Below are 24,195 nucleotides of genomic sequence, written 5' to 3'. Positions count from 1 at the left end.
TTTGGCTTGTAGGGTTTAACGTCCCAAAGCAACTCAGGCTATGAGAGACGCCGTAGTGGAGGACTCTGGCAATGGGGAAAGTAAAGACACAATATTCTTTACGAATGGGCGAATTCAGGGCCAATAAAACTTGTTTGCTCGGCTAGTTGGTGATACATTGTTTTAATAAAAAGATAGGGTAAAAGGATGAGGACGGAGGAAGGGACGCAAACACGAGCGCTGCTAGAACTGGTTTTATTTTCTGCAGTAGTTAACAATATATAGGCCTACACATCGCATGCGCACATGGCGGTGGATGGCTATAGTATTGGTTCTAGGAATAGCAGGGGGAGTTACTATTTGAGTTGGCAGAGCACGAGAACTTGCGAATCATGAATACCATGGAAAAGCCCTAACGGAGAGTCTAAAATGAAATTGTCTTCATGCTGTGTTCCAATCCCAGTACTGTGCAGCATGTAGAGGTAATAGGAAAGGTATGATGCAGTGACCACAGAATGGTGAGGTCTCTAATTAATTTAGATCTGAAGAGGGACCAGAACCGATCAGTAAGATGTCCATCAACGCATTAGCAGTGAGGGGAAGGGTAGAAGAATTCAGAATCCCTCTACGGAATAGACATTCAGCCTTAACCGATGATGATGACCTTAGCGTAGAAGAAATGAACAATAATTTCAGAGATGCCACTACTAAGTGCGCGGTAGAATTAGGCGGTAGGATATATAAAAAGGATACCGGTAAACTATTTAAAGAGACGAAAGATTTAAGAAACGCGAAAGTCTGAAAGCTTCCAACCCAAGAAACAGGACATAACTGGCAGAGATATCAAAGCTAATCAATAAGCGTAAAGTGGGCGACATAAGGATGTATAATATGAGACAATTTAGCATGTTCTCAAGAACTGGGGCAGCCATTAAGCGGTGAAGAGAAAATTGGGCATAAGCAAAAGTTAGATGCATGCACTAAGGGACTAGGGGGAAATGTGATCACGAATATTGACAGGATGGTCAGAGTAGTCAAATAGTTCTATACTGATCTATATAGTAGCCGAAGTAGTCTGAACAATAATGAGATAGGCAGTAGTGAAATATTGGCCGTGGCTTAGCTCAGTTAGGCCAGATATACGCAGCGAAAGCAAGTATGCTTGGCGCTGGCTGCCTACTCCTCTATAATCCAATCTAATTTCATCCAATTCAGTCTAATCTAATTCAATGCAAACAAATTCAGTCTAGTAAAATTCAGTCCAATCAAGTACAGTTCATTCCAGTCAATATCCAACCAATCCGGTCCAAATCAATCCAAACCTGTTCAATCCAAACAAGTCCGATCGATTCTAATCTAATCCAGTCCAATCTACTCTTGTCCAATCTGAGGGATGGAGGTTCGATTCTCGGTGGAAAGGAATTTTTTTTTTAGTGATACCGGCTCAGCATAAAATTATCAGTGACTTAGCTCGACTATGCCATCCAAATCTTGATTGCTAGTACAGGTTAATATGGCTGTCTAGCTTTGTTGTTGTTGCATTAAATACGGGACATCTGGTTTCTTCATTATTGCCAAATGGCGCGGCAAGCGCGCGGCGTCCGCCAGCTGCGGTGGTTGCTAGGCAACGGCTGAATGCCTCCCGCCACGCGAAAGTCCTCGTTCGTGGCCAATGTAGCTTTCGCTACAAAGCAGTCAGATGTTCCGCCAGTGACTAAGGACAAGGTTAAGAAATCTTGAGAAAATAAAAAAGGGAAAGCAGCTCGGAAGGTTAGGGTAACTACAGATTTGTTGAATGGACGGGGGATATCATGCTAGAAAAACTGGCCACAGTGTAAAGCAATGCCTGGTGTCATCGACGGTACTGAAGTCATGGAAGAACAATATCGTTATCTTAATAAGAAAGGAGACGCTAAGGATTTGAAAAATTGCAGGGCAATCAGCTTACTATCAATTACACATTAGGTAATCGCTAACAAAATCAGGAGAATCCTAGAATTCCATCAAGCAAGAGATGAAGCAGGTTTTCGGTAAGGATACTTTACTATTGGTCATATACATACTATCAACCTTATGATAAAAAAATGCTCGGAATATAACCAGGCCTTACACATAGCATCCATTCATTACGAAAAAGCCTTTGATTCAGGTTAAACCTCGGCAGTTACAGGGATTTCAAACTCAGGCTTTAGACGAGCCGTATGTTAAAGTACGGCAAGATATCTTTAGTGGCTGCACAGCAGCCGTAGTTCCGCATTAATAAAGTAACAATATACCATAAAAAAGGTGTTAATCAAGAAGACATGATTTCCTAAGTACTATTCACAGCTTCTTTAGAGGAACTTATCAGAGACACGGCATGGGAGCAGTTAAGGATAAAGGTCGATGGAGAGTACTTCAGTAATCTACGACTTGCTGATGACATTGCCTTGATAAGTAACTCAGGGGAAGAACTGCAATTAACGATTGATGACATAGAGAGAAACAGAAGAAAGGTTGGCTTGAAAATTAATATGCAGAATTATAAACTAAGATTCAAGCTCACAACAGGTAGCGAAGCAACAGGTAGCGAAGCACGTTAAGAGATAGGAAGCGTTCAGAGTGGGTCAGAGAAATAACTCAGGTATAGACATTCTAGTGGAAATCGAGAAGAAATGGGCATCGGCAGGAGGACATATAGTGCAAAGAGAGGATAACCGATGGTCGAAGGGAAGGAAAGCGTAGCAGGGGGCGGCAGAAAATTAGGTGGGCGGATGAGGTTAAGAAGTTCGCAGGGGTAAAGTGGATGCAGCTAGCAGAGCCCCAGATTAATTGAAGGAGTATTGATGAGGCTTTCATCTTGCAGTGGTGATTGTCCATCTGACGATGATGATGACGATGATGAATCAGGTTCAGCAAGTGCTTGGATTTTTCAGCAAATGATAATCAAGCTATTTTAGCTTCAACAATGATTGCTAAATTTCCCCTAAATGAACGCGCTGCCTCGTCTTTTCAGCGGCAATTGGTGAGAGCAGTTTTGCAGAGAAGTATTGTTTATCAAGGGGAGTTTCAACATTGCAAGAGCATAATAAGGCCAGCCCGACGAAGTGAACCGACAGGCTATGAGGACCATTAGTTGCTTTTCCCGCATCAGACAGGTCGTGGCTTTATAAGAGAATAAGCAGCTCAAGACCATCGATGAGCTGGTGCAGCAGCGCCGTGATTCTCGCACGCTTAAGATCAGTCTGTCGCACTTCGCGGAAGCACTGATACTTTCTGCAGCTACGAACTCCATTCCTCAGCTGCCAGCGCTAGTTCTTCCCCTTCCTCTCGTGAAGTTTGTACAGCTAAGCGAGAACAAGCCACCAGATAATCATGAACCAACCTGCCCACTTGGCATCGTCGCTTCGGCATAGTTTGGAACGGTAATAGGCTCACCTGCCTCAAGGGTAGTTTGGATGCAAGAATCCAAGGTTGCGAAGCAAGAACATCAGTCTACTGTCCGTGCAGACATGACCTTAATCAACCCATGTTTAAATTTACCGACTCACCTACTGTTGTGTACGAAGTGCTGTGCTCGTCCGTTCTATTGTGATTGGAGCAGTACGCGCTAATGAACAGGCCCGCACCCCTCTTCGTGCTTCGCCGGGAGGAATCGCCGCCTGCCTGCGCTCAGCGGGACGCCCCCCACGGCGGGCTCCCTCACTCTCCTCTAGTTCTGGGAAGCAAGCCCCATCCCCATCTCCGGCCTCTGTTCCCTCCGTTCTTCGCCCGGCAGTTCGGCCTACGCCTTGGCCGACGCTGGTCGCACCCTCTTATCTGGTGAATAAACCAAGTTAACAGTTTAACAGTAGCGCGTACGTACTTACTGTATCGACGACGCGCAAACACGACCCTTACATAAGCTTGTGCTGCGTTCGTTAGTATTCTAGAGGAACTCTGCTCCGTGGACGCCACAAGTATGCCTCTTGCGGCGCAAGTTCTCATCCTCTCTGACGCCCTTCAAGCAGTCCGGCCTGCGCGACATCTCAGCCGCTCTCCAGAGACATGTCAGGACATCAAACAGCTCGCGGCACGCGTCTCGCTGTCTATAGGTGTCGTGTGGGTTTCTCAACGCTATGCAGATTTAACTACCCTTCATGAGGCGCCAGGTTCATCCCACATTCGGCACCTTAATCTGTGGAGCACTACTCTTATTTCATACCACTTTAATGGCAGAAAGTGAAGTGGAACTCAAGAGACTTCTGATGCGCGTACAAGAAGAGAGTGAGAAGTTTGGGCTTAAACTGAACATTAAAAAGACAAAGATCATGGCGTCTTGCCCTATCAAATCCTGGAGCATCAATGGACAAGAAGTGGAAGCTGTGACAGATTTTCTCTTCTTGGGCTCCAAGATTACCTCGGAAGGAGACTGCAGCCATGAAATTAGGAGACGCTTGCTTCTGGGAAAGAGAGCAATGGTTAGCCTTGACCGCCTAGTAAAGAGCGGAGACATTAGTCTGCCAACCAAGATCCGTATAACTCGTGCTATGGTCTTTCCAGTTGTGATGTATGGATGCGAGAGTTAGACTGTGAAAAAGGCTGACCGCCGAAGAATTGACGCATTTGAATTGTGGTGCTGGCGAAGACTCTTGAGAGTTCCTTGGACTGCCAGAAGATCAAATCAGTCGATATTGTCGACCATAAACCCTGATTGCTCATTAGAGGGTCAAATTCTAAAGTTAAAGCTCAGCTACTTTGTCATCTAATGAGAAGAGAGGAGTCGCTGGAGTAATATTTGATGTTGGGAAAGGTTGAGGATCACCGGAGAAGGGGTAGGGAGCGAACGCGGTCGTTAGGTGGCATCTCGAGGCGCTGCAGATGAAGTCATGTGATGTTAGGAAGATACTGAGAGACCGGAAAGCATGGCGTGATATGGTTCATAGGGTCACGAAGAGTCGGACACGACTAAATGACTGAACTGAACTTAACTCTTCTTTCATCAAGCAAGGAACCCCTTCGACTGCTCAACTATGCTATCATTCTTCCGTGTGTGACAACTCTCCCCAACTGTTTCACCCTTGCAGAGAAGGTAGGTCTTCTGGAGATCGGGTCGAGGTTGCCCTCACCCCTGCCTGCACCGCCGGGGTGGCGCAGTGGTTATGGCACTCAACTACAGTTCCCAAAGATGCGGGATCGAATCCCGGCCTCGGCGGCCGCTTTTCGATGCAGGCTAAAAGCAGGGCGCTCGTGTGCCGGGCGATGTCAGTGCACGTTAGAGAACCCTAGGTGGTCGAAATTTTCGGAGTCCTCCACTACGGCGTCTCTCATAGCCTGAGTAGCTTTGGGACGTTAAACCCCACAAACCAAACCAATCCTCACCCTTGCTGCCGTCCCTCGGGTACCGCCTGATTTCTTACAGTTACACCCCTGCCAAGGCTCTCTTATATTCAAACGTAAAAGTGGCGAATCCGAGATACACCACTTGCTTTGGGAATGCCCAGCGCTAAAATCGTTCTAATGCGTGCTGCTTTCTTCTGGCAGTAAAGAAAAGTGCACTAAATACGAAATTCTTAGGTGCCGCCACTGTGACGATATGTTGTTGTAAAGGAGGATAATAAATGAGCTATAAAAATCTAGGATTTATGTGGGTGTATATTTCATATCCTAGAAAACAATCATATTTTGAAAGACCTGATTCCCCGCGAACACCATTCCGTAGTCAATGGCCTAAAGCCCAGCCAGTACGGCCGTCAAATGTTCGCACCCGCTTGAAAAATGAATGGCATCTCCGTCGTGCTCCGTTACCTATAGGCGAGTGAGTCACTCAAACAAAACTGGGAAACGCTTTACCCGCCATCAAGCGCGTAAAGCGAGAAATCAAAGCACAGAAAGGGGTGACTGTGTAGGTAGTGGCAGCACCATGAAATCAAGGACAAACGCCAGAAGACTTCGAAAGCCGGAGTACGTTTGTTAACCAACTGTTTTAGACAAGCGGCAGTCATATACTCTCCAGGAACGTTTAAATTAAGTCATTTTATGCTCTAGGTAAATCCACAGGCCACTCACACCTCACACATAACTTTCTGCCCACAAAACAAGAGAAGTCCAGGTAAGGTGCGTGAAGAAGAGCTAGCAGTAAGTTACATTCTACTCACATGCAGCAAGTTTGAAAGAACGAAGAACGAAGAAAAAAATTTACGCTGTTTTACAAAAATCATATTGAGTGAAACGGCCCCATTATTCTGTCCCGTATATTTTTAAAAGAAGTAAACATCTTTTTAGAGATTGGAAGAGTTAAAGCCACACTACAGCAAAGAGATATCAAATCTCGTGTCTAGTCTGTAGTAGCCTCAGTTGGTAATGCGCCATTTAAAAAAAAAAAAAACCAGATGAGCCTAACCCCAGACAATACAACGAAATGGTCCCGCTTTTGAAAAACATCCTAGAATGTAAAGGATATCGTAAAGCAATCAGCTTCACTAGCGCAGTGGGACTTAGCTTGGGAGATTATCTAGACCTGTGCCGTCATATTTCAATAGATGAGCATAACTGCTATCTATACTGACCGAAGTCTCGTCACCCAAAGTAGTTGAGGCGGCGAACACAGCAAGCAGAAGTGTGGAAAGCCGAAGCGTCATGGCAGAAACTCGGAGGACAGATACAATGTGCGGCTCGAGTCCCTGCGGTAAATTTTATAAAATCCTGGCGCGGCGTGGGCGCGTGCTGACTTTTTGTTGTGGGGCGCGGCACTTGTACTGCCAAGGGTAGCTATACCAGGCTGGAAAAGAACAGAAGGTCGTTGTCTGACGTCCTGGATGAAGGCCCACTAATTGACTGTCTAGAGTGGCAGTTTAAGCACATTGAAAAAGTTCATTGTACTAGTGCGATACTTGGTAAGAGCGAAATGAGCGCAGCTGTTGAAGATATAGGCGAATATAGGGACCGCGCACTGAACGCACAACCGAACTGTGGCGACGTTGGGCCTCGGCGTGGGTCGTGGGCAGCAGTTTTACCAGCCCAAAAACAAGACAGAGCAGGCTCGAGGTATTTTCTTTTGATAACTTTCCATTCTGCCATCGTGCCCTTCCCCTTCGCATTCTTCCTCACCCTTTCTCATACTCTCATTTGCTACTCTTATTCGCATTTGCTGTTCCGGTTACATCATCACCTCTACGGACAGTTAACCCAAGAAAAAGCGCCTAAGTGCAGTAGTATAAAAATACCACTCATTTTTCACACCTCTCTGGGAGGAGTAACAGTAGCGATCATTAATAACATGGTAGTCATTTTCTGTACCGCCGAAGCGCGAGAAGCTGCATGCCATGGCAGTGTGGAGTCGGCAATTCGAATTCTTTCCAGTAGACATTACAACGCGTCATCATAGGACGCTGCGTTAGCATTCAACGTCCTGCGCACCATATGAGCTCAATTCCGGTTTCTAGCCGTGTAAATCACCGAACCAATGTGCCTCGCCGTGGTGGTGCAGCGGCTGTGGCGCTCGACTGCTCTACCCAATGATGGTGGAACCAATCTCGGCCCCGGCGGTCGCCTCTCGGTTGAGGCGAAATGCAAAGCGCCCTTGCGCTGTGCGATGTCAGTGCACGTTAAACAACCACGAGTGGTCGAAGTATCCGAAGCCCTCCACTACGGCGTCTCTCGTAGCCTGAGGTCTGAGCCTCTTTGTGGCATTAGTCTATAAACCTAACCTAGCCTACTTCACCCAATTTCTTTAAGCTGCTTCTTCATTTAGCAGCTAAATGGCATTGCTTTGTTCGAGGCTTTGAGCTCTTTCTTAGCGTTAACTGTGAACTGATTCATTCCAAATGTTACCTAATAAATTATTGGTTAGTGGTTATCCGTTGATTATGAATTCCTAGATCAAAAATTCCAGCCGCTACTCAAAGTATGCTTTTGAAATGATTTTATAGCGCGCAAACATGGGCGCCGCCATATTCAGTCACATGACCTTGCGGCCACTGTGCGCCTCTTGTTACGGCGGCTGTCGGTATAATTCGCGTCGTCAAGCAAGACGCTCTTATTGCTCTCGCAATGCACAACAATCAAGCGGATGTCGCGGCAAAAGTTTTGCTAAGGGCATGTTTTTGTGTTCGTGCTACTGAGTATTTGCGATAGGTTCAGAATTACCTCGCCTCGTGGCAACTCAGAGTGGTTCGAATTTAGCAAACACGGCGCAGTCTGCTCAGAGTATGCATTCGTCTTTCACAGTGTGCAGCTTGCTTTTTTTTTTATTTGAGGATATGACCCCCCCCCCCCCCCCCCCCATAGTGCAAGATAGGAAATCATATCAAACTGCATACGTGTTTGTCACGGCGCATTCTGAGGACTTTCTTTTCAGCGTAATTTATCTTAGCCGCAAGAAGAAACGAAAACCAATTTCCGGTTGAATATTGCACAAAATTTGAAATTGAGAATGTTCACATATTTGTGGTTGCTTGCTTACAGCCTGTGCAATATACGTTTATGTCCATTTAAAGTCTTGGCCAGCTTCTTATGAAAAACGCATGTTATTCGAAACATAAATAAAACCACAATGAGAAATATGTGCCTACTATTTCGTCAGCTGACTACATCTGATCTACTGCACTGGGATTCTTCGTCATGAACTATTGACAGCAGCCCAAAAAAATTCAATAAAATATACGAAATTCTTTCCTGCAAAATTTTAATACTGTGCCTCACGTAACCAGTGTTTTAAAAGGATCAATTATTTGATTAACTGCATCGTCGAAAGTGGTCGTTAACCAACTTTTAAGGACGTGCACAATGTAACCTGTTTTATCAACATTAGACAGGCATCCAAGAACAAAGGAGGAAGAGGGCAAGCTCAAGACCACCGGCTATATTTACCACTGTTCTTGCTGAGTAACAGCTACTACCGACCCAAACCACGAGAAAAAAAACTGTTTGCGTCCGTATCCTAAAAAAGGGCCATTAGTTACGTACCCGCCGCACATATATTTCTACTTTACGCGGTCTTTCGGACAACTACTGACGAAAAAAAAAATATCTGAAGCCGCTGTTCTTTATTTTGAAGCGTATAGGGACCACAATTTAAAACTTATTGAATTTCCTTTTAAAGGTGAGGTACTCCGCTATTCGTTTTTTCTGAGAACAGTTTGTGAATGGAAAGTCTTGCCGCCACATTTTGTAAATATGGTATCAAATGAAGACTTTATTCTCGCGTTAGGTGCATGATTTCTTATTTAATGAATATGAAAGGGTCCCCCTGCTGTCTGGCAAACGTTCGATTTTCTCTTGCCGAAAGATGCCTTACATCGCTGCTCTGCAGCAAATACTCAAAGGGTTCTGTCAGCGTCACTGGTTAGAATATTGGTATTTCCTCCATTTTTCCCCGGCAATAGAAATTGTCAAGCGTGCTGTCTGCAAAGAAACATGCACATTGGAAAAGCAACCTGTAGCAACTACAGAAAACCCAGTATGAACACTGAAGATTCGCATACGTATGCAGTGCCGTCAAATTACCGTCGATCCGACAACAACGTTTAAACCGACATCATTCTGCACTGCTTTATATTGCAGTCCAGACAATAACAGGCGAGCAATAATTGCGTTTTAGAAATATCTTGAAGATTTTACGGTTACTGGTGATGAAAAACAATTATATACATGCGGTCTTAGCGTCCATGAGGAACCGACAGGTCCATCATGATACAAAGTCAACCTCGAATGAATGAGTGAAAAGCCACGCAGTTTTTCGTTGAGGGGATCCTGAAATGCACCCGCTGGCGACGTTCGAGCCGACTAGCGAGAGCAAGGTTTTCAATGCGTTCCACGAAATCTCGCGGGAAATCTGCGTAAGGCCTTCAAGATATCGGCGGATTTTTCACATTATTCTTCACAGAATACTGTTATGTTTGGGTATTGTCGGAGAGATTGACGACACGGACTAGCCCAGTTGTGAACAGAAAAGGAACTGAGATTTATTGAGGATTAAGCTTGGTTTGCTGTTAAGTAGGTGGCGCTGGCTGTGGAGCCTTGTTAGGAGTAAGGCGGCCACGTAGAGATGGCGCGACAGGATGAGAAGCCGAGTCGCTGTTGTGCGTATACATAACACGCCCTTCTTTAACGAAAATTGAGTAGGTTGCACACGGAATATCCTGATTATCAGAAATCACTGATTGTGCTTGAATAACGTGCAGGAGGCTTGATCTTTCTTCCTGATCGAGTAGTATAAGGTGGGCGAGGAGGTACTTGAAATAGTTGGGGATGAAGGACCGGATATTGAGGGTTCTGTTGAGGAGTGCTTGAATCGATTACCTCGTAGTCTTCCGCCGAAGTTTGGGATGTAGGACGTTCCACCATGCGAGGTCGCAGGTGGATCGATTTCTTACAAAGATGCCTCCGATGCTTGTTTTCACGGTGTAGTTTCTAGGCTCTGGGCCCACGTTTAACAGGGTGGCTTTTGTCCAGTTGCGGCTATTTCGGAGCCATACGGGTTGTCCAGAAACAAGCGGGGGGAGGTTTCCTGTGAGCAGGTCAGCATGCTTGTGTTGTTGTTTCTGCCTTTCTTGCAGAAGATTCTGGTGAACCTTAGTTGGGAAGCTTGGTTTCAAGGCACTTGGTAGTGTTGGTAGGATCGTGCGAAGCTTTCTACCTATCAGAAGCTCAGCTAATGATTTTGCTCCTGACATTGGTGTGGAGCAGTAGTTGAGGAGCACTACTGTTAGTTCCTTTCCTTCCTCGGTTACTTTAGTCATCATTGCCTTGATGGTCTGTATTGTTCTTTTCGCTTGACCACTGCTACGGGGGTACAAGGGAGAAGACGGCTTTTGTGTCACGTCCCAATCACGGAATACCTTTCTGAACTCGTCGTTGTCGAAGGGTGGTCCCTGGTCTGATACGAGTTTCGTTGGAATGCCAAACCTGGCAAATGTTTCCTCAGTACCTGTACCAGTGAACGTGCTGTGGTGTTCCTCATCTGCCGTACCTTTGCATACTTGGAAAAATAATCGACAATCAGCAGGTATGTCTTTCCCTGCAGATGGAAGAAGTCCATGGCGAGTTATTGCCAACGTCGATCAGGAAGGGCTCAGTCCAATACAGGCTGGTGTAGATTGCCAATTGGATATGATTGACATATGTTGCAGCTCTTGACCAAATTCCCGATGTCCTGGCTTAGAGTTGGCCAATACACACTCTGGCTTGCCAAGCCCTTGCACACAACGATTCCGTGGTGTGCTTGGTGGAGCGTGCGAAGCAAATTTGCCTGGCATGTGGCTGGTATAACCAAGCGTTGGCCGTAGCACACGAAGCTTTCTGTTGTGTACATCTCGTTTCTCACATGGTAGAATGGTTTGGCTTTGTTGTCTACCTGTGTGAGTTTTTGAAGCCATCCTTCTTTGATGTATTTGGTTATTCTTTGAAGCGTCGGATCTCGTGATGTCTCCTCAGCGATCTCGCGAAGTCTGCTAGGAGTTCCTTGAACCAAACATGAAATGTCAAGTCCGGGGTCGTGATGTGTTGTTTCTATACTTGTTGAGTCATCGAGAGCTCTTTACAAGGCATCTCCAACAGCTAGTTGTTTTCCTGAAACGTAGGTCAGAGTCACGGTGTACCGCTGCAGGCGTAGAGTAGCCTTTGAAGTCGAGGTGACATTTTGTTCAGGTCCTTATTTTGCAGGCCAATCAGAGGTGTGTGATCCGACTTTATGATCACTTCTCGAGCGAACGTATAGTAATGAAATCTTTCACACGCAAACACGACGGCTAGCAGTTCTTTCTCGATTTGGGCATACTGCTGCTCGGTGGCTGTGAGAGCTGCTGAAGCGTAAGCCACGGTTCTGCCTTCTTGCAGTAAGACTGATCCGATTCCGTAGGAGCTGGAGTGCGTAGAAATTGTCACGGGCTTTGATGGATCAAAATAGCGAAGCACGGGTGCCGTAATCAACCTTGACTTCACGAGCTTGGAGATGCCGGTATGTTGCTGCGTCCAGTGCCAGTGGACATCCGTCTTCAGTAGTTCACGAAGAGGGCTTGTGAGTTCCGAAAAGTTGGCAATGAATTTCGTCAAGTAGGTAACCATTCCAATAAATCTGGGCAGTTCTTGCTTGCTTGTTGGGAGTGGCACAGATTCGATGGCTGTCACTTTTGCTTGTTCTAGATCAATCCCATGGGATGATATTTGCTGTCCTAGGTATGTAATCGACGTCAAAGCTAGCTGGAGCTTTTCCTTGTTAAGTTTTAAGTTGTTGGCTCTGGCGATGGTTAGCACTCAGGTTGCTGGCAATGACAACTGGGTGAACCCACTCGGATGGCTCTGTCACCGTCATTATGATGGCGTTGCAGGTGGGCCTTCATTTTGAGCCCTATTGCGCAGGATACTCGGCGTGGAGCTGACACCGAAGGAATCATTTCTTCTTTCATATGAAGCACACCCCAGACAATTTTCCAATGCCTTCAAATACATCAGAAGAGTCGTTCCGTACATGCAACTACAGTTTTTTGCTGCGGCTTTACTCTTTTGATGAGGTGCAATGCCTTGCATGCGTCGGCGCCTAAGATTGGTTTTAGCGGCTGGTTGACAACGAGGAAATTCAACATGCAGGAGTCTTTGCCCGCTGAGCATTGAAGTTGGCATTCAGCATATATAGGAACTTCCTGCCCTCTGTACATCGTCACACGTGCATGCATCGGCTTCATGTCTGGTTGCATACACCAGTTTATGATTTGGTGCATGAACATGCTGTTCACGTCGGAGCCGGTGTCTAACTTGAACTCGATGCTGTGACCATTCACGCAAACTGTTTCAAACCATTCTGAGGCGCTGTTTCCGTTGAGGAGGGCGAGGCTCTCCAGGAAGAATTATTGTTGCTGATTCTGCTGCTCAAGACCTTCAAGGAGCCCGATCAGCTGTCTTGAGGAGCTGCTGCCTCGTTGGCGTTGCTACACATGCGCGAAAAATTCTCGAATTTGCAGCAGGCGTAACAGTTGTGATCGTAAGCGGGACAGGCGCGTTGCTGGACAGGACAGGACTTGTGTCTTATTCCATAGCGCGAGCATTCGCGTTGCTGCTTCTGCTACGGGATCAAAAGCGGGGTCCTAGAAGCTGGCTATTTTGACGAGTTCCGTCTTTTGTGATTGTTTATGGCTTGCACTTCAAGCTTGGGCTCTTGCAGGTCTTTTACGTGCTTTCTACAAATCTCTGCTGCTTTTCATGTTGTAATTATCTTGTCAAGCGTGAGGCCCCGTTCACGGAAAAATCACTTCCTCAATGCTGAGCCTCTCGGCTTTTTCTCCAAAGTCGCATTTTTCTGCTTGCCTCCAGAGGTCAGTTACAACGTCGTTGAACGGGTGGTTTTCTTTATTGTTGCATGCTGTTGAAGACAGCCGAAGCCTGTATTACGTTTTTGTATGGCTCGTACAGAGCGTCGAACTGCTCGAGGAGGTACGTAACTTTATCTGGCGTCTGCGTGCCGTCGGCGCTCGGAGGTTGAGGGTGGAATTGTCTGGGCGACGCGGCGGCCGCGGGGCCCGAGAACATGCTGGAGTAAGGCCTTGCGAGTAGCGGGAGGCGTGCTGGCGTACTCACATGCGAGTTCGTAGATATTGCAGGCGTCTTTCCAGTTCTGTCCTGTCTGGTACGGGTTGTCGCCGGGCTCAAAGTGAGGAGTGAGGAGGTGGTTGCAGAAACACACTGGCCATATTTACGGGGTTCTAGGTTATTCTGACACCATGTTATGTTTGGTTATTGTCGGAGAGACTGACGACACGGACCAACCTAGTTGTGAACAGAAAAGGAACTGAGATTTATTGAGGATTAGGCTTGGTTTGTTGTGAAGTAGGTGGCGTTGGCTGTGGAGCCTTGTTAGGAGTAAGGCGGCCACGTAGAGATGGCGCGACAGGATGAGAAGCCGAGTTGCTGCTGTGTGTATACATAAAAAATACAATGCAGTGAAGTTACGTAACACCGAACTCTTCTCAGGCACCAAGTAAGCATCATTTTGTGTGCCTCTTTTTTCGCATGACCTATTCTTCCATAAACTACCCGCATCCGTCTTATAAACCAAGAGAAGAATCAGATTAAACAAGAAATTGGAGTTTCAAATTTTTAATACAATTCGTTTACTTTTTACGGTAATAGTTTTGTGCAGTGTGCTGTAGCCTGGCTGCCAGGCATTCCCAGTCAAACCCTATGAAGCTTTGATAGGCCTGCGTTCTCTATTTTGTGTCCCTTTTTGCACAATACATATGTATTGTATTTCATTTTAACTAGATCCCCGCACGCTGCGCCTAGCCAGTCAACATGGAGCCAGTTAGTAGCCACGACACCAGAAAAAGACAATCCCTACCGAGACTCAATAGGAATGCTGTAAAAGGCAAAGCGAAGCACCTTGTCCTTTTATGGGCTTGTGACAGCTTTCTCATTACACGCAGCAGTCCGGACGACGCTACATTCCTCTCTATTTCGTCCGCCAGCTGCGAGCCGCAGGCCAATAAAAGACTGCGCACGAGATCAATGGACGCTTTGGCATAAACAGGGGCCTGTCTAAAACCCATTTGATACTCTCCGCAAGCAGCGCAGCAGCGGTTCGTTGATCTAAGTGGCTACGTCTACTGACGTCTCCTGTTGTGCTAATCAAGCTGTTCTCTGTAAATGAAATATATCACCATATTCTAATATAGCATGGAAATACTCGCAGTTATTTATCATCTAAGATACCCAGAACTTCAGAACAAGCTCAAGTTTAAATAATTCCGAGAGCCCCCCCACTGTGGAATCTACTCTGCAGAAATTCGAAAGCCTTAGCATTGCTGGTGCACATGGTTCATCATGTTTGTTATCATTACGATTATGAACTTAATGTACCATCATTATTATTACTGATGCCATTATTGTCATTATCATTAATTGCAGCGTATTTGTCATCGCTACTACTACCCTCACGATAGGCAAGGATAATTATGATGAGTGTTTCACAATTCCGGGCGTGGGTCTGATTTCAGCCATTTACAAGAAGATTTACCTCGTCTTGAGTATTAGCAGCGGGCTACCACTGAGGGGTCTATTACTTTCGATTAGGTCATTTCTTCACTACAGGGACAAACGTCTCCTGGCCCGGATGTTCTAAGTAGTAAATTTTATAAACCGTTTATGCCTACCTTAACACCTGCCATATTGGAAGTTTTCAGTGCATGATTGAAGTGGATTATGAAGACGGCGCGAAAGGGACGAGGACAAGGAAGGAACACCAAAATAACAGGGCAGGCGCCAACTTTCAACAACTGAAAGTTGAAAGTTGGCGCCTGCCCTGTTATTTTGGTGTTCCTTCCTTGTCCTCGTCCCTTTCGCGCCGTCTTCATAATCCACTTCAACCATGAACCAACTAGCAAAAAGCAAAGTACTTCTTTTCAGTGCAGCTTATCACATAGGCTTTTTACCTACTACGTTCTAAACTGGTCACACCATACCAATCCCGACAACTACGGACGCATGTCGGTGGAAAACAGTTAAAGGGTATCGTCCGATATCCTTATGCAATGTGGATTATAAGATATTTTGCGAAGGTTCTTTCTTCTCGTCTGCAGCTTATGGCATTAGATTTATGAGAGTCACAACAACTGTGTGGGACCAAAGGTCGTAGTATTCAAAACCATGGCCATATCGCATGTTCCGTGAGAGAAGCAGAGTCAGATGAGGTCAATCAAGAGGCCCTAATTCAGATTGATCTGACAAAAGCTTTTGATAAGGCGCGTTATGATTTTTTGTTTGCTGTATTGGAAGTGCAAACATTGGTGATGTCTCGCTGAAAGGCATTGAACAATGTTACAAAACGGCTGCAACAAGACTGATTGCTAATCAAAATTTTATGAAACTTATTCCGCTTAAATCATCTGTTCGACAGGATTGTCTGCTAACGCCTGTGTTATTCGCGTTATATCTTGTAGTATTATGATAGTAAAATCAGGAAAAAAACAGTTCGTGGCTTCTCATTATCGCAATGTGAAATTAAGAGTTTGGCTTGTGGTGATCATATTGCCCTTTTCTATTCTTATAAAAAGAGTGTGAATGAGGTTTTGCGCGTAACTGAACGTTATTCTGATATTTCGGGGCCTGTTATCAGTGATAAGTCAAAGGAGTTCTGGTTAGGTCCATGGGGTACAAAACCAAATTGTTTTTGCCGGCATCAGGTGGTACTCTGAAGGCTTACAGTACTTGGGGTTCCCTTGCATCAGTATCTCAATAGTGGGCCTCAGTGGGACTCGCAGTTCTCATCAGTTAGTATACAAGCCCAGGCTTGGATGGGTAGGAAACTGTCTCTATTTGCCCGAGCGCAAGTTTCAAGTTTTAGGTTTCCAGGTTTTTTTTTTATTTTCAGAAATGTATTACACAAATTAGTATGATTTATTTGGTACAGAAGGAGGTCCCAAAAACGAACTTGGCGATCTCTTCTTGATTTCGAAGCTTATCTATGTCTTGCAGGTGCTGCGTTGTGCATGCGCAGCATTTTTGAAACTTTTGTGTGGAGCTCTCAAAGGGAGCCTACGCGTCAGGCAATTTGCTTCTCCCTCTGGAGACTGGTGGAGCTGGTCTTCAGTATTTGCTTGTTCACCAGCTTGTTTCAAAGTTTTTCTTTATTAAAACAGCAAGCCATTAATTCCTCCTATCTGTGTTGGGTTCAAGATTAAGTGTCCATTTGCCTAATTTGTTGGCGCCCACTGGTTATAGGCGTGAGAGTCCTATGTGGGTTTTCCTTAAGGAGGTTTATGGCACATTCCATTTCCTCGCCATAAATGTTTTCTTAGAATAACTATAAAGTCTATCCAGAAGACAGATGACAAAAGTTCTGATTGACATGTTATTGTCTGTGCCGATGTATTAGCAGCCTTACCTTCCCTTTCCAGACAATAGTGTATTAAAGCGGTCGCAGCGGATGTAATACAATCACCCACAAAAACTGTTTTTTTTTAAACTGTACACGTCAACCTTACCAGTCAAAACGTGGCTTAGAGGACAAGGGAATTGTATGCCGTGGTCAGTGGACTGTCGCCTGTGTCAGCAGCCAGGAACTATAGATAATTTATTTGTCTATTGCTGTGTTGCAGTGTTGTTTTTTTGGGGGGAGCGCATTTCTTAACGAGCTCTGAAAAAGGACATTGATATTACGCACTATACTATAACAGCTTGAGGGGTGTGTTGGTGCTGCATAGTACCCAGAAATGCGGCACAGGCGCTTTACTATAGTATACTATACTATACTATACTATACTATACTATACTATACTATACTATACTATACTATACTATACTATACTGTACTGTACTGTACTGTACTGTACTGTACTGTACTGTACTAAACTATGCTATACTACACTATACTATACTATAGTATACGATACTATACCCTACTATACTCTACTATACTGTACTAAACTATACTATACTATACTACACTATACTATATTATAGTATATACAATACTGTACCATACTATACTATACTATACTATACTATACTATACTATACTATACTATACTATACTATACTTGTCACGAAATCGGCGCACATTTTTATCAAGCCGGCGCGGCGCGAGGCCCGTGCGGCGCCGCATGGTTCCACAAAGTTCGAGAAAAGCCTCCTTCCCCGCGCGAGAGAGCGTGTAGCTTTGTACGCGTCGCCGTCGCCCCCTTTCTCATCACCCGGCAACCACGTGGACTCATCAGTCTGGAATATGCCAGACCTTTCCAGAACATTCTATGGGACCTAGCCAATGACGACGCGCGGTTCGATGGGAGGAAAAGGGAGCGCTCTAACCAGCGAATCTAAGTGTGTGCGCGCGCTAGCCTTAGCGCGCCTTAACAGACAGACGCGGCGCGCCCTATTTATTTGAGGCCGCGCCGCTTGTGGAGTCAGTCAGTCAGTGGTTGCGGCGGGCTCGCAAGTGCGACAACTGGACTCCTGGGGATCACCCGCTGCTTGCAAGCCCACGGACCTGCGAGGGAGCGGCGATCGTCTTGTATGGCGGCCACATCGTGACTCTCGAGGCGTCGGACTGCAACAGTGCCTGGTGAACAATTTGGTGTTTGTTTATGTGACTCTCTCGTGTTTGATTGGTGTTGTAAGGCCTCTGTGTTATTCAATCCCTCTGTAGTTGCATGCTTAGCGTTTGTTTTTCTGTGAACCTCTCGTCTGCGCAATTTTAGTGTTTGTGTATTCCTATTCCTCTGTATCATCTCTTGCTGTGTATAACGTTTGTTTTGCTTGTTACTTCTGACTCCGAACCTTACTCTGGCTTGAACCGGTGACAGCTGGGCACCAAACGGCCACCCCCGTCTGTCACTACAAGGTAGTTGAATTCCGGCTGAGCTTGCCACGCAGGTCGAGGGCATCTCCTTTGCGACCGGAACAGCTACCCCCACTCACTCTAAGTGTGTCTGGGAGTGTGCGCACCGTTAAGGGCGCATCGTTAATAATCCCCCTAATTAATAACGGGTGACAACTATACTATACAATACTATACCATACTATACTATACTATCCTGTACTATACTATACTATACTATACTATATTATACTATACTATACTATACTACAATAGAGTACACTATAGTATACAATACTATACTATACTGTACTATACTATGCTGTACCGTACTGTACTATACTTATTGTATACTATAGTATAGTTTAGTACAGTATAGTATGGTATAGTATACTATACCATACTATAAGGCAAAGGTAATGTTCAACAGCCTCGGGAAGGAACAGCAGTTTACATTAGGTAGCGAAGTACTGGAAGTAGTAGGCGAATATGTCTACTTAGGACAGGTAGTAACCGCAGATCCGGACCATGAAAAGGAAATAGCAAGAAGAATAAGATTGGGATGGAGCGCATTTGGCAAGCACTCGCAGATTATGACTAGCAGCTTACCGGTATCGCTCAAGAGGAAAGTATACAACAGTTGCATCTTACCTGTACTCAACTATGGGGCTAAAACGTGGAGGCTAACCAAGAGAGTTCTACTTAAGTTGAGGACAGCCCAGAGGGCTATGGAATGAAAAATGGTAAGGGTAACATTAAGACATAGGAAGCGTGCAGAGTGGGTCAGAGAAATAACTCGAGTTACCGACATTCTAGTGGAAATTAAGAAGAAGAAATGGACATGGGCGGGAGATGTAGGGCGAAGAGAGGATAACCGATGGGCGCTTAGGGTAACAAACTGGATTCCAAGCGAAGGAAAGCGTAGCAGGGGGCGGCAGAAAGTTAGGTGGGCGGATGAGATTAAGAAGTTCGCAGGGGTCAAGTGGATGCAGCTAGCACAGAACCGGGTTAACTGGAGAAATATGGGAGAGGGCTTTGCCCTGCAGTGGGTATAGTCAGGCTGATAATGATGATGATGATGACCATACTATACTATGCTGTACTATAATATAATATACTATACCATACCATACCATGCTATACTATACTATACTATACTGTAGTTTACTATACAATACTATTATACTACACTATAATATACTATAGTATACAATGCTATACTATACTATACAATAATATACTATCAGAATTTTGACTACAATGGAAGCTTTTGAGGTTTCATGTGGTCTTTTGTGAAATCCGCATGACAGATTGCCACGAAAAGCCACCACGTTCGTAGAAGTCCCTGTTCAGAGAACAGTGTGCCATGTTTGGGGGGGTATAAGCAGGAGCGACCTCCTGCCTGGTTACCTTTACTCGATGCATGTATAAGGGATTTTGATGTGTGACCAAAGTGAGAGCTCGATTCTGGTTTCACTGTGTATCACAGGTTGCGGGATGCGACCTGGTTAAATCAGACTTGAAGTATTTTCATGCAGTAAATAAAAAAAAAAAAAAATCCCGTGCATGGCGCAGTTGGAAAAAGGTTAAGGTTGGTAAAGGTTCGATTCCCGGTAGAGAAAGCTTTTTATTTTTCTAATGACTTTCGTTCTGGGCTTCAGGTGATGACTTCATTCGATTAGCAGCTATAGTGGGACAGAACGAACGTCGAAAGGATGAGCCATTAAAGGCTTTCGCCCTAAAAGAAAAATTGCCATTGAGCGCATGTTTCCCGCACATACAAGGCTTACGCCTAAGCGACCAATATGTCCGCATATCCCTCTTCCGGACGTAGGTTGCCTTCAACCAATTTGTGAATAAATGATTAATGATTTTACGTGGTCCAGAATACAATCAGACAAAATTGAAAAAATTGAATTTGACGGACCCGCTACTGGTCATTAGCACGTCGTCCTGTCTGTCTCTTTTGTGTCGGTCCTGTTTGGCGCTAACCTGCTGTGATCGAACATGAACCAGCCATCCCAGAAACAAATTGACTTACTACCGTTCGATACGGCTCGAGGTTCGGTTGTCAAGATGAAACGCGGCTTCAGACAATGATGGGCGAAATCAGTGAATAGGGAGCTTAGTGGTGGCGCCCTGGAAACTCTAGGGGCTGCTTTCCGCACCGAAAAAATGGAAGCGATAGATTTGTATTATTGGTTCATTGATCCCCACGGGTGGAAGCTGACGAATACAATGAATCACAGAGGAGAGCGTGGGGTGCTGTTACAAAGACATGCTGGCTCCGGCGGCTGCGTAGTTCTCGAAAGGATGGGTGCTCCAGTGCAATAGCGCTCTAATAGAGCGAGTCTTCTTGCAGCGCCGCAAGTTTTAAACCCAGTGTCCAGCCACATTCCTGTGTTGCCTCTCATATCCTAGAATGCCCAGCTTAGCTGCGACCGATAAGGGTGAGGTTCTTACAAAGGTAAATACGTTAGGCAGGCGAACACGCCTTTCTAACTTCGTGCAACTTATGATGGATGGTTTATTTCGGAAGATAATGAAAATGATAACATATTGCAGTTTTTTTCGCATATGTAACATAACGCACTATAAATATTCACTGGAGAGAAAACAGTTGGGTTGGCGAAACGGAGAATATTCTAGGGCGGTAAAAAAAAAAAAAAAAGAGTTTATGCTGGAGGCATCACCATGAGCAGCGCACCTATTTTGTAAATCTTCAGCTTGAACGAAGCGAAAAATTACATGTGCGACATTCGCCGCCTAATATCCCGGAGGTGGACGCGGGCCGCAAGAGACCGTAGTGAGCTTTGAGTGCACCGGTTTTGGACCAATTTATGATTCAATGCGCATGCCTGAGCGTTGCTCCGGCACATGGTGCACATAGTTTTCTCTAGTTATCATCATCGCCTAAATGGGCCTTTTATCATCGCTACTTTCATCGTTATCATTATCACTAACACAGCATCATTGTCAGCGCTGTATCATCGTCACGCTGGAGAAGAATTACGATGCCTTTCCCAGGATAAGTTTAGATGTAGAGGGCCTTCCTAAGTCGTTTACTAGGAATCGCGCAGTATTAATTCTAAAAAGCAGGAATAAAAAACACTGCGCTGAGTGGATGGCTACAGGGTTTGCGTTGAAAGCGACCATCACTTTGGTGGCTGGCAAACTTGAAAGACCCATGGGTGAACTGGCTCGATGGAGACTTCGCCTACAAGGATTTGACGTTACTATCACATACAAAGTCTGGACAAAAACACGGCGGTGCTTCCTGTCTGCTCGCACCACAGTTTTCTGCCCCATGGCCCCATGGATAGGTCCGACGACAATTCTGCGTTCTCCCTGTTATCACCACATTCACCCTAGCCTGCCACAATTGAGAGGGGGGGGGGGGGTACTCCAAACTGCTGCTACGCATTAAATTCTACGAAAGAACAGCGCCAACTCCTCGCCGACTCTTCAAACGCGAGCAGTTGCCTTCGAGACGATGTGCTGTACAAAATGAGCTACATCCAAACAGAAACTGCCTATCTTATTGAAGTGCCTACGACGCTTCGAAACGTAGTTCGCGTGCCACGACGATCTTTCTTCCGACCACCTCCGGTTTTCCCACACGTTGTCGTGCATACGCCAGAAGCACTACTGGTCCGAGCTAGTCGCAGTAGCTCCCCGCTGTGTCGGAACCTGCTGTGAGTGCCAGTGGCTGAATTCGTCGCATATTAAACCAAACAGGCTTCTGCAATCTATCGATGTCTCTAAACTTCTTTTGCAGCAGGTTGCAAGGGCTTACTCGACCCATCAACAGAGCCCTTACATTACAGACATATTGCGGCTGCCACTGACTACATCAGCTGCTACTTCGAGAGCAAATCCATTCCCACGGCTGAAGAGGTTGCCAATGTCTTCATTCACAGCATGGTGTTCTGTCACAGCGCCCCAACAGCCGTCTCAACTGACAAGGGAACCTCGCGTACTTCGGCACTTGCGAGCGAAGTACTTTGATTCAGTGGCACCAGACATCGCAAGACAACAGCCTACCATCATCAAGTTGGCTGTTAGGCGAGCGGCTTAACAAGACAACTGCCGATATAATTTTCTCGTATATAGGCAGCGATCATAGGAACTGGACCATACGATTCTGCGTTCCACAGAACTACGAACTTCACTCCATGTCATTTAGTGCATGGACGCAAAGCCTTGGTCACGCTGGATGCCATGCTTCTTCTAGACCCGGCCTCCTACTTTTTGTTGGCGCTGACTTATTCGTTTGTGGCGCACAATCCGCAGGCCACCTTTCTCGACAGCGAATCAGGCCCCAATAAGAAGCTCAGCGCTACAAACTGCGCGAAGGAGATTAATTACACCCCCAGCGGCCGAGTCTGGGTGTGGAGGCCGAACCGATTATGATTGCGCTCTGGAAAGCTTCTTCGACATTACTTTGGCCCCCATAAAGTGCTACGCTGCCTCAGCGAGGTGAACTACGAGGTACTCCCACAAGAGACGGCACACTCCTCTCTACAGCCCAAATATTAAGTAGTCCACGTAGCGAGAATGAAGCCGTACTATACCCGCTTAACGCCAAAGAGATTAGTCCCGTATTACTTCCCCTGCTTAAATACTGTTCCACTACGTTTGCGACAATGCCACACTGCTGTCCCTCTTCTGGTGCAACAATGTGGCCGAATGTCCTCTTCGTCTCTCGACCTTTGCTTCATTAAAAGACAGGCGAGGCTCTTCTGAATCTAGCCACGTTTGTCGGTGATAACATGGAATTAAGAGATCTTCGATGACAAGGCCATCGTGGCTACTCCAATCAGGCAGAATGCATATCAGCGAAAGAGAACTATGGCACGCGACGTACATCGTTTTAATACCCAAAAAAAAAACTTTATTTACAGCATGTGGTCTTTCATATGAATAATATACGCATCCGAAAGTGTGAGGAGGACGAGGGTATTTTATTCCAAACAATTAATTTTATTTGGCCTGGTCGATTTTTTCGCTGCTAAGACAGACTTGCTGACAGAGCCTCGTTTTAAGCATTTATTATTTGCACTGAGTTGACTGTGGAGCTATATAATTCCGGCAGGAGGTAACGATATTCTGCTGGAATGTCGGTAACTCGAGCTATTTCTCTGACCGACTCTGCACGCTTCCTATTATTTGAACTTATGCGTGCATCATTTTCCGGTTTCCTCTACCTAAAGAGAACCATTTTCGTTAGCGCCCAAGTTCCAGCCCGACAGGTGAGTACAGGTAAGTTGCAACTGTTTTATACTTTCCTCTTCAGCAAAACTGGTCAATATAACAGCTTGAGGGGCGAGTTGGTGATGGGTGTTCGGTTTCATATTACAGTTGGTAGTGTGCGCCTGTGTTGTGTTTCTATTCACGTGTTTGTGTACGTTGTGCCGCAGTTCTTGGTATACTACCGATACACTGCTACTTATAATCTGTGAGTACACACGCAACGCGCTACATCCTAATCTTAATTTCCTAGTTACATCCCTTTCATGGTCCAGATCGGCGGTTACTACCTGCCCTATGTACAATATTCGCATACTACTTTCAGTGCTTCGCTGCCTATTGTAAACTGCTGTTACTCTCCGGGGCTGTTGAACATTACTTTGGTTTTCTGCATATTACTGTTTTAGGCCTACCTTCATGCTTTCCATGTCTAGGTCATCAATCACTTTTTGCAATTCATCCCCTGAGCTACTTAGCAAGGAAATGTCTTCAGCGAATTTCAGATTATGTAGGTATTCTCCATCAACACTTATCAATAACTACTTCCTTTTCAAGTCTCTGAACACTTCTGCTAAGCAAGCTGTGAATAGTAATATTTATAGGGAGATTGTGTCTCCTTGCATAACACCTTTTATTATGGAGATTTTATTGCTTTCTTTATGCAGAACTATGGTTCCTGTGTAGCTATGATATATCTCTCACAG

General features: G+C 45.5%; 1 protein-coding gene across 1 annotated transcript in view; it reads right to left on the bottom strand.

Moving 5' to 3' along the window:
- LOC146194388 (uncharacterized) overlaps positions 1 to 13,461 on the bottom strand; it is a 109,599-nt gene extending 96,138 nt beyond the window's left edge. The window contains exon 1 of the mRNA XM_084596542.1: positions 13,324 to 13,461. Within this exon, the coding sequence (XP_084452668.1) occupies positions 13,324 to 13,461 (138 nt within the window). The remainder of the gene's footprint in view (positions 1 to 13,323) is intronic.
- Between the last annotated feature and the right edge of the window lie 10,734 nt (positions 13,462 to 24,195).

The sequence above is a fragment of the Amblyomma maculatum genome, chromosome 3 (assembly GCF_055883805.1).
Source record: "Amblyomma maculatum isolate TAMU_Amacu chromosome 3, ASM5588380v1, whole genome shotgun sequence".
Lineage (NCBI taxonomy): Eukaryota > Metazoa > Arthropoda > Arachnida > Ixodida > Ixodidae > Amblyomma > Amblyomma maculatum.
This window is presented reverse-complemented; position numbering and strand designations above follow the sequence as displayed.